The sequence below is a fragment of the Mobula hypostoma genome, chromosome 6 (assembly GCF_963921235.1).
Source record: "Mobula hypostoma chromosome 6, sMobHyp1.1, whole genome shotgun sequence".
NCBI classification, from domain to species: domain Eukaryota; kingdom Metazoa; phylum Chordata; class Chondrichthyes; order Myliobatiformes; family Myliobatidae; genus Mobula; species Mobula hypostoma.
The window spans coordinates 184,950,436-184,962,311 of NC_086102.1; the positions used below are offsets into that span (position 1 = coordinate 184,950,436).

The 11,876-nt window shown below is 42.0% G+C and overlaps 1 protein-coding gene across 1 annotated transcript in view; it reads left to right on the forward strand.

The window, feature by feature from the left end:
• parp9 (poly(ADP-ribose) polymerase family member 9) overlaps positions 1–11,876 on the forward strand; it is a 64,338-nt gene that overhangs the window by 31,475 nt on the left and 20,987 nt on the right. The window contains exons 4-7 of the mRNA XM_063052450.1: positions 353–1,311; positions 6,045–6,275; positions 6,362–6,583; positions 8,820–8,889. Of these exons, the coding sequence (XP_062908520.1) occupies positions 353–1,311; positions 6,045–6,275; positions 6,362–6,583; positions 8,820–8,889 (1,482 nt within the window). The remainder of the gene's footprint in view (positions 1–352; positions 1,312–6,044; positions 6,276–6,361; positions 6,584–8,819; positions 8,890–11,876) is intronic.

Sequence of the window (11,876 nt, forward strand, 5' to 3'; positions counted from 1 at the left end):
GGCACTCCCTCCCTCTGCTGGCCTACAGGTCATCCTTGGGCAAGGTGTGGCACCTGCTTCACCCACCTCCTCCCCGTTCAGGGTCATGTGGAGCCATGGGAGCAGCTGGTGGATGGTTGTATGAGTAGCTGGTGTTTATCGCAAGTCCTGGTTATGTGACCACTGACGCCAGGCAGACAATCTCTGAAGAGTATTGATAATGTTTAGGGTCACCTGTCTTATAAAGACACTGCCCAGAAGAAGGCAATGGCAAGCAACTTCTGTAGAGAAATATACGACATAGTACACAATGAAAGAATGAATGATAATCATTTATTTCCACCAAGATTGTTTTTAACTACTGTTTTCTAAGTAGGTGAACACCAGATTGAAGACACAAGCCAAGAAGAAATGTGTATAGAGATCCCACTTGAAAATGATTTTGTCACTTTTGTGGAGGACAACAGAAATCTGTTGTATGAAGTCATTAAAATGAAGTTTGACTGCTCTGTTACGATTTGTATAAAGGATAATATACAAACTGCTGCTCCAAAAAAATCAATGACTTTCAATTCAGTTCCTGTTATCAAGTCATTGTCCAGAATGCCTGCTTTGCCTACTGGAGTCAGATACGTGAAGATCCTACCAGAAGGGTTTCACATTTTTGTCTGCTTGGATCATTTGGCAAAACATAAAGTAGATGCAATAGTGAACAGTGCCAACAAATATCTGAAACATGACTATGGTGTTGCCCGTGCTTTGGCATTGCAAGCTGGCCATGAATTTGAAATGGAGAGTAACAGCCTGGTGCACATGCATGGTGCGGTACCAGTTGGTACAGCAGTTGTCACAGGTGGTGGACATCTTCCATGTAAGAAGGTCATTCATGCGGTGGGGCCTGTTTGGAATCATTATTCAGATTCAGAATGTGATCGTCTCCTGTTGTACTCTATCAAAAATAGCCTTCTGCTGGCAAATCAGCTTGGAATGACTTCCGTCGCCATTCCAGCAGTGAGTTCTGAAAATGGTTTCCCACTACAAAGATGTGCAGAGTTGATAGTAAATGCAGTTATTATTTTTTATTCAATATGGCAGGAGACAGATCCTTTGAAACAGATCCATTTTGTGAACTCCAGTGAGATAGAGACTGCAGCAATAGAAAATGCGTGTGACAATATTTTTGGACACTCAGACCAAAAGCATTTGCCAAGCCACGATTTTGTTCCAAACAGTAGCCCAAACAACGATTTTGTTCCAAACAGTATACGTGACATATTTAAATTCCAGAATCTACATTTAGAAATCAAGAGAGAAAATATTGAAGAACAGAACGTATGTATAGTTTAATTACGTTTATATAAAAACTTTAAAGTCATAAATATATCTTTATGTAATCCATTGATTTATTCCAATAGAATAAAGCAAATCCTGCTGAAGGGTCTCGGCCCGAAACGTCGACTGTATTCTTTTCCATAGGTACTGCCTGGCCTGCTGAGCTCCTCCAGCATTTTGTGTGTGTTGCTTGGATTTCCAGCAATTGCAGATTTTCTCTTGGTTCAAAACATATTTGTTATTGAATAGAATTTAAGCACTATACTGTACTTGTATAAATGATCGTGGTTCAGGATATTTCTCCGTATAATCACAGAGGGATAATATTGAGGCCCTCCAGTTGTCGGGGTCAACCATGGATAATGTGTCTGAGCCGTCTACATGATCTGCAAGCTAGGGCAAGCTGTTGCCCATGCAGCAGGCCCCACCTCTCCACATAGTTGATGAATCCAAAGAGACTGAAATAATTTGGCACCAGCGGTGTCAGAGGAATTGTCAGATAGCATTGAACTCAACATACAGTAGGACTGCCTTAGTGACTACATCTCCAGAGTTTTCCTCAGGGTTTACTCCCAAAGCCTTCATCATGAGTCGGTATAGCTGCAAACCAGTGGAGGTTTGCTTTGAGCGTTTTCCTTCTCCAAGATGAGTTGCCAACTACAACTGATGAGCCCAATGTGCCTGAAGTCACCTTTGCCCCTTCTGTCAGCAGAAACATTTCTGCGTGAAGGCCAGGAACTGAACTTGGTTGTTGGAGGCTATTTGACACGTATGCCATTGGGAGCATTTAATGGGTAGTGGGAGCTTATCCCCACTACCTCCCCTGGGTATGACAAACTTAAGAAACCTTAGATAATATTAAGTTATAGAGCTAAATACATATTGCAAAGGATTCAATACATACAGCATATCCTGTTTTTGTGAATTAGTTCCAGGTGAAAAGTTTGGCATTTGGTAAATCTTGCACACTGGATTAGATTGATAAAAAAGGATTCATTGAATGCTTTCTGTCACATTCTCACTTAATATACTGAAGTGAATTAATTGATTCATCCCACCAAGACCTGCACTGATACAGTACTTGTACTGATACTGATACTACTTAGAAGCTTACACTTGTAACCAATTTGATTAGTTGCCAGTTTCTGGAAATGGAGGACTGGAGGAATGAAATTATAAGACTTCAGCCTCCTGGCTATCTAAGGAGATATGTGAGTAGGTCCCAGGTCGATGGGAGAAGGCAGTATAAATGCTTTCGGCATGGACTAGATATGCTAAAGGCCCTGTTTCTTTGATGTACTCTATGATGGAATGGTTGAGAAGACTTGTGAGCCAAATGGCCCAATTCTGCTCCTAAGTCTTATGGTCTTATGGTTCATATGGTGATCACATGCATTTTTGGCCTGAAGGGATCCTGGCCATCTGAAGGAGATATGATTTGTGGAAATTTGCAACAAGTCAGAATTTTCTTGCTAAGGGGAGTACTTGTCTACTATACAGTTTTCTTGTCAGTAAGACGTAATTCAACAACAAGGTTTCCTCTGTTCTATGAAAAACATAATTTAGATTATTAATTGTAAACATTCTCACATAACATTAAATTTTTGTGGCCCAGGAAGATACTTCCCAGTTATATTAAGGCATATTTTTATTTTTGAAGTTGTAAGTTAGAACTTTGTGCAAGTATGTGACATGGAGTTAATAGGAGCTGCAGTTATCTCAGGGGCTGGACAGCTTCCATGTACAAAGCCCATTCATACTATGGAATCCATTGGGAATAATTAACCTGTATATGTGAACAAGTTAGAAACAAACAAACTACTAAATCTGCAATGAGTTATGAAAATAATTTCCTATTACAAAGATGAGTACAGCTGGTAGAAACTTTAAGAATTCATTTTAGAAATTAAAACCTCATTTACATATGAACAAGGCTATTATACAAGTTGTATAATAGGTAGTTGATGTAGAAGGATTGAGTTCTGTGAGCTTATTATTGTTCACTTTCACCCGGCGGATCCTCTTGTAGCTGGGTATTCCTAATTTCAGAGTAGTGAGCTGTGCTGTGAGCTGGTGTTCTTCACCTGGTTTCTCTAAGCTAATGAATTTTGTTAACCAGGATTGGACTTACAATTCTAAGAAAGGTTATCTGGCACAGTGGTATGATGGCACAGAATTGAAGACATGAAATACCTATTTTCCAGATGGCTTTGTGTTTATTGAGAGCATACTATGTCAAGCTGAGTGGTGGGATGGAGATGTGACTCTACTAAAGGAAGTATAAGGTGCTCCTTCTCTCCGCTAGCTTGCAGGTCATCCTTGGGCAAGGTGTAGCGCCTGCTTAGCTCCCAGATCAGGATCACATGAAGCCATGGGAGCCGGTGGTGGATGGTCGTTTGAGCAGCTGGTGCATCTCACAAGTCCTCCTTATGCGATCCCTGATGCCAGCGGACAATCTCTGAAGAGTATTGATAAAGCCTGGGGTTACCTCTCTTGTAAAGACACTGCTCAGAAGTAAACCACTTCTGCGGAAAAATTTGCCAAGAACAATCATGGTAAAAGACAATGACCACCCATGTCATACGATATGGCACATAATGATGGTGATGATGATGTCAAGCAGGAAGTGTGTGCTGAACTGCCCTGCTTTCTAAGTTAGAGAATGTAGACGTAAATACCTGAAGTAAAATAGTGACCTGCATTTGTATGGCATAAGTAAATTCATTACTTTATTATATTCTTTGTCATAATATGTCCAAGACTTACAGAGCTAGTAGTAGCATTTTTTCTAACAAACTAGTGCTGCTGTTGGTGACTACATGGGTAGTTATCCTTGTATGGTGTGCCCTCCGATCAATCCAATAATAATGTTCCACAAAGTTGAAGAACTGTATTTGATCCTTTATTAGCAATGAGCAAAACTATGCAATGTAATGTAATTAAGCGTTCCTGGAACCAAACTGTGACGAACAAAGCATGAATATATGACCTATTCCCTTTGCTTTTACAATGTCCCCCCTCACGTGACTAGTTACCATAATTAATGTTATCAATGTGCACCACAGAATACAATGCAGAGAGAAAACAGATGCATGGCTCCTACACTTGTAGTAATTGCCCATTCTTTTGTAGCTGCCATAGAGCCACCATTTTAAAAAGCTGCAAAATTACACTCAGAGAGCTTCTGCGGAAAAAACAATTCATGATTTTAAATTGGCAATCATAAAGGAATCATCATCTTTATGCACCAAGTCATATGACCATGGTCTACGGCCATAATTTTTCTGCAGAAGTGGTTTGCCATTGCCACCTTCTGGGCAGTGTCTTTCCAAGACGGGTGACCCAAGACATTATCAATACTCTTCGGAGATTGTCTGCCTGGCATCAGTGGTCGCATAATGAGGACTTTTGATCTGCACCGGCTGCTGATACAACCATCCACCACCTGCTCCCATGGCTTCACGTGACCCTGATCTGGGGGGCTAAGCAGATGCTACACCTTGCCCAAAGGTGACCTGCAGGCTAGCGGAGGGAAGGAACATTTTACACCTTCTTTGTTAGAGACGTATCTCCACCCCAGCATCCTGATAAAGGACTAATAACATATTTTCACTTCAGATGATGTGATTTGGAGGGGATTCTGCTGTTCCTGTGCACCTGCTGTCCATGCCTTCTAGGAGATAGATGCTGTAGTTTTGGGATATGCACCCTGATAACAGCACATCAGCTGATACCTGATAATTAGCTGGCTTTGCCCTTCAAGGGTATGTACCAAGTTACTTACACAGGGAACAATGAGGGTTCTGCTGTGTACATACATCTATTGATGCTTCTGGACACATCTTCAGTGATATTCCTGGAATCATCGGGTGTTTCGGGTCTTTCAACATCATACAACCTCCTCCAGGTGACCCAGCCGGGGCTGATCAGACCTCAGCTTGTGTCCAGATGGCTAGCTACTTATGACTCCATGGCTGCCCTCTTTTGAGCCACAGCCATCTTGAGGCCCTCTCTGCCGCATCGGTGGTACTGCGGATGGCTCTCCTCTTCCTCTCTCCCTCGATGCCCAAAATGCTGAAGGCTCTAACTAAAGAATGGGCTACGAATCCCCTACAACCAACCTCCACTGGGAGACACCTCGCTCTCCCTCCAGCCTGCTGACAGTTGCTCACCAGTCCTGCGTACTTGGAGAGCTTCCTTTCAAAGGCCTCCTCCAAGCTATCTTCCCATGGGGCTGTCAGCTCCAGCAGCACCACTTGCTTAGTAGACTCAGACACTAGGACAATGTCTGGTCGCAGGGTGGTGGCTGCGATATGGTTGGGGAACTTCAGCTGCCCTTCGAGGTCCACCAACGGCTGCCAGTCCCTTGCAGAGGTCAGAATGCCTGCAGATGTCCTTTTGGCAGGTATTGGCTGCTCCCCAGCTCTGACAAAGGCAATGGTCTGCTTGGAGGGTCGGGACCGCTTCGCCCACTCAACTCCTGCACTGACGGCTTCAGCGATGGTCAATAAGGATAAGGAAGAACGATTACTGCAAGATACTTGAATTAGTTCCATATCGCGTCTGTTTCTCAGACTCTTGTGGGAGGTCTAACTGCAACTGCATTTGGGTAATAAGTTCTAGTTGTTTTTATTTAAATATTTTAGAGTGTTTATAGGAAGATGATCTAGTTAGTATCAAGAATCTGAAGAGATTAAAGAGATGACTTCTTGAATCATTTTGCCTTAAAACAGACTGATGTGATTGTGAATGCCATTTCAAGGGATCTAAACCTGGATGTGATCAGAGTTTCTAAAGCTATTGGAGAAAAAGCTGGCCCTGAGCTTCAAAAGGAGCTTCGTAGAATTACAAAAATGGAATTATTGCCTTTAGGAGAAGTGTTAAAAACATCAGGATTTCTTTTGAATTGCAAATATGTGTACCATGTTGTGTTTTCTCCAAATTCAAATCTCGAATCTGAAAAGGTAAAATGTTGTCATGGTATATTTTAACCATAAATTTATCATTTTATTGAATGTTTTTGTACTGAGATACTTTTTTTTCTTTAAAGTTTTTAAAGACGGTTATTTGTAGATGCTTGGAGCTTGCGGAAGAAGATGAAGTTTGTTCAATTGCAGTTCCTGTAACAACCGATACTAAATTATCGCTTCACCCAAGGAAGATGGCTAAACTTTTCACTGAAATATTGATGAACTTCATAGAATTGAACAAACAAAGCAAACTTGCTACTGTTTATTTTGTGCTTCATCCAGAAGAAACTGAAATTTACGAGGTAATGTAGTATTAAGCAAATCTGATAATATGTTTCATATTATTAATTTCTATAATTGCTAACACTCACACTACAAAGCTCAAGCTTTTGTTTATTTCACTTCAAGGTTTGTAATTGAATTTATATATTTAGAAATATCACCAGCAGATTCAAGAACAGTTACTACCCCTCAATCATCAGGCTCTTGAACAAAAGAGGATAGCTACACTCACTTGCCCATCCACTGAAATGCTCCCACAAACACTGATCTTACCTGAAGGACTCTTTATCTTGCTATTTCATGTTCTTGTTATTTATTGCCATTTAATTATATTTGCTTTTGATTAGTTTGTTGTCTTCTGGACTCTGGTTGATCGTTCATTGATCCTGTTAAAGTTACAATTCTATAGATTGATGAGAATGCCCACAGGAAAATTAATTTAGGGGTTGTATGTGGTGACATATACGTACTCTGATGATAAAATTTACTTCGTAATTTGATGCTCAAATAATGTGTTGTGCATGCTTCCCACATGTGTGGTTAACAAGCGTGTTTCCAATTTGACAGACAATGTAGATTGTACTTAAATTATGTGCAAGCAACTTGCACGGTTCCAGAATAAATGGTGAAATGGAGCAAACTCTTATTGCCCTGAGGGATATTTAGAGTTCAAAGTACATCTATTATCAGAGTGTATAGATTTTACAAGCTTGAGATTCATCTGCTAAAAGGCAGCCACAAAACAAAGAAACCCGAAAGAACCCACACGAAAAAAGAAGTTTCTTTCCCCCTGCCATCCAATTTCTAAATGGACATTGAACACATGAACACTGTCTCACTACTTTTTAAATTTCTGTTTTTGCCTTACTTATTGTAACATAATTATTTAATATACAAATATATAATTACTGTAATTCAGTTTTTTCTATATTTATCATATATTGCATTGTACTTTTGCCACAAAGTTCATAAACTTCACGACATGCTGTTTGCCAATATTAAACCTGATTGAATTGACTATTACTTACAGCCATCATATACATGAGGAGTAAAAATATTTGTTACGTCTTCATCTAAATGTGCAATGTGCAATTTATAATTTATAATAAATAATATATTAAAAGGGACAATCAGTATAACATAGAAATACGATTGTATCAGCATGAATTAATCAGTCTGATGGCCTGGTGGAAGAAGCTGTCCCAGAGCCTGTTGGTCCTGGCTTTTAGGATGTGGTACCGTTTCCTGGATGGTAGCAGCTGGAACAGTTTGTGGTTGGGGTGACTTGGGTCCCCAATGATACTTTGGGACCTTTTTACCCACCTCTCTTTGTAAACATCCTGAATAGTGGGAAGTTCACATCTACAGATGTGCTGGGCTGTCCGCACCACTCTCTGCAGAGTCTTATGATTGAGGGAAGTACGGTTCCCGTACCAGGCAGTGATGCAGCCAGTCAGGATGTTATCAACTGTGCCCCTGTAGAAAATCCTTAGGATTTGGGGGCCCATACCAAACTTCAACCGTCTGAGGTGAAAGAGGTGCTGTTGTGCCTTGTTTACCACACAGTCAGTATGTACAGACCACGTGAGATCCTCGATGATGTTTATGCCAAGGAACTTAAAGCTGTTCACCCTCTCAACCCCGGATAGATTGGTGTCAATAGGGGTTAGTCTCTCTCCATTCCTCCTGTAGTCCACAACCAGCTCCTTTGTTTTTGTGACATTGAGGAAGAGGTTGTTTTCTTGACAGCACTGCATCAGGGTGATGACTTTTTCTCTGTAGGCTGCCTCATTATTATTTGAGATTAGGCCAATCAGTGTAGTATCTTCAGCAAATTTAATTAGCAGATTGGAGCTGTAGGTGGTGACACAGTTATGGGTATACAGAGAGTAAATGAGGGAGCTTAGGACACAGCCCTGTGGGGCACCTGTGTTGAGGGTCAGAGGGGCAGAGGTGAGGAAGCCCACTCTTACCACCTGCTGGTAATCTGACAGGAAGTCCAGGATCCAGTTACACAAGGCAGGGTGAAGGCCAAGGTCTCTGAGTTTCCTGTCGAGTCTGGAAGGAACTATGGTGTTAAGAGCTGAACTGTAGTCCAAGAACGACATTCTCACATAAGCATCCCTCTTCTCCAGATGTGTAAGGACGGTATGTAGAGCTGTGGCTATTGTGTCATCCGTTGACCCGTTGTGTTGGTAGGTGAATTGTAGGGGGTCCAGTGTGATTCTGATTCTATGTTCTATGTCATGTGTTTAGGCATTTCTGCAGACATTTGCCAGACACAAGCAACAATCTCAAGAAAGTCCAAAACTTCCATCAATAATTGGTAAGTTAACAAAATAAGAAAAAATATTCATATAGGAATTGGATACAGTTTGCATTCTGAACAAAAGACAGACACGTGGTGAAGCAAATTTTTATTTCCTTTGATATCCAATAAGAAAAGGCAGCAGGTAGTATAGAAAATGGTAGACAAGATGAAGAAAATGGTCTATGGCATGTTCATCTTCATCGGATAGGGCATTGAGTATAAATTGGGTGGCAGGGTGGAGATACATTTCTTCCAAAGGAGCTGTAAGGCATTCCTTCCTTCCACTCGCCTGCAGGTCACGATAAACAATAGACAATAGGTGCAGGAGTAGGCCATTCGGCCCTTTGAGCCAGCACCACCATTCACTGTCATCATGGCTGATCATCCACCATCAGTATCCAGTTCCTGCCTTATCCCCATAACCTTTGATTCCTCTATCTTTAAGAGCTCTATCCATCTCTTTCTTAAAAGCATCCAGAGACATGGCCTCCACAGCCTTCTGGGGTGGAGCATTCCATATATCCACCACTCTCTGGGTGAAAAAAATTTTTCCTCAACTCCGTTCTAAATGGCCTACCCCTTATTCTTAAACTGTGGCCTCTGGTTCTGGACTCACCCATCAGTGGGAACATGCCTCCTGCCTCCAGCGTGTCCAATCCTTTAGTAATCTTATATGTTTCAATAAGATCCCCTCTCAGCCTTCTAAATTCCAGTGTATAACAAGCCCAGTCGCTCCAATCTTTCAACAAATGACAGTCCCGCCATCCCGGGAATTAACCTTGTGAACCTACGCTGCACTCCCTTGATAGCAAGAATGTCCTTCCTCAAATTTGGAGACCAAAACTGCACACAGTACTCCAGGTGTGGTCACATCAGGGCCCTGTACAGCTGCAGAAGGACCTCTTTGCTCTTATACTCAATTCCCCTTGTTATGAAGGCCAGCATGCCATTAGCTTTCTTCACTGCCTGCTGTACTTGCATGCTTGCTTTCAGTGACTGATGCACAAGAACACCTAGATCTCGTTGTACTTCCCCTTTTCCTAACTTAACTCCATTTAGATAATAATCTGCCTTCCTGTTCTTACCACCAAAGTGGATAACCTCACATTTATCCACATTAAACTGCATCTGCCCACTCACCCAGCCTGTCCAAGTCACCCTGCATTCTCATAACATCCTCCTCACATTTCACACTGCCACCCAGCTTTGTGTCATCGGCAAATTTGCTAATGTTACTTTTAATTCCCTCATCTAAATCATTAACATATATTGTAAACAGCTGCGGTCCCAGCACTGAACCCTGGGGTACCCCACTGGTCACCGCCTGCCATTCCGAAAGGGACCCGTTAATCGCTACTCTTTGTTTTCTGTCAGCCAGCCAATTTTCATTCCATGTCAGTACTCTGCCCCCAATACCATGTGCCCTAATTTTGCCCACTAATCTCCTATGTGGGACTTTATCAAAGGCTTTCTGAAAGTCCAGGTACACTACATCCACTGGCTCTCCCTTGTCCATTTTCATAGTTACATCCTCAAAAAATTCCAGAAGATTAGTCAAGCACGATTTCCCCTTCGTAAATCCATGCTGACTCGGACCGATCCTGTTACTGCTATCCAGATGTGTCACAATTTCATCTTTTATAATTGACCCCAGCATCTTTCCCACCACCGACGTCAGGCTAACTGGTCTTTAACTCCCTGTTTTCTCTCTTCCTCCCTTCCTGAAGAGAGGGACAACATTAGCCACCCTCCAATCCACAGGAACTGATCCTGAATCTATAGAACATTGGAAAGGGATTACCAATGCGTCCACTATTTCTAACGCCACCTCCTTCAGTACCCTGAGCTGCAGACCATCACGACACGGGGACATATCAGCCTTCAGACCCAACAGTCTGTCCAACACCATCTCCTGCCTAATATAAATTTCCTTCATTTCATCCATTACCCTAGGTCCTTTGGCCACTATTACATCTGGGAGATTGTTTGTGTCTTCCCTAGTGAAGACAGATCCAAAGTACCTGTTCAACTCGTCTGCCATTTCCTTGCTCCCCATAATAAATTCACCCGCTTCTGTCTTCAAGGGCCCAATTTTGGTCTTAACTATTTTTTTTCCTTTTCACATACCTAAAGAAGCTTTTACTATCCTCCTTTATATTCTTGGCTAGTTTACCTTCATACCTCATTTTTTTCTCCGCGTATTGCCTTTTTAGTTACCTTCTGTTGCTCTTTAAAAGTTTCCCAATCCTCCAGCTTCCCACTCGTCTTTGCTATGTTATACTTCTCTTTTATTTTTATACTGACCATTACTTCCCTTGTCAGCCACAGCCTCCCCTTAGGATCTTTCTTCCTCTTTGGAATGAACTGATCCTGCACCTTCTGCATTATTCCCAGAAACACTTGCCATTGCTGTTCCACTGTCATCCCTGCTAGGGTATTGTTCTATTGAACTTTGGCCAGCTCCTCCCTCATAGCACCATAGTTCCCTTTGTTCAACGGTAATACTGACACTTCCGAGTTTCCCTTCTCCCTCTCAAATTGTAGATTAAAACTTATCATATTATGGTCACTACCTCCTAATGGCTCCTTTACCTCGAGGTCCCTGATCAAATCCGGTTCATTGCACAACACCAAATCTAGAATTGCGTTCTCTCTGGTAGGCTCCAGTACAAGCTGTTCTAAGCATCCATCTCGGAGGGACTCCACAAACTCCCTTTCTTGGGGTCCAGTACCAACCTGATTCCTCCAGTCTACCTGCGTGTTGAAATCCCCCATAACAACTGTAGCATTACCTTTGCGACATGCCAATTTTAACTCTTGATTCAACTTACACCCTACATCCAGACTACTGTTTGGGCACCTGTAGATAACTCCCATTAGGGTCTTTCTACCCTTAGAATTTCTCAGTTCTATCCATACTGACTCTACGTCTCCTGATTCTATGTCCCCCCTCGCAAGGGACTGAATATCATTCCTTACCAACAGAGCCACCCCACCCCCTC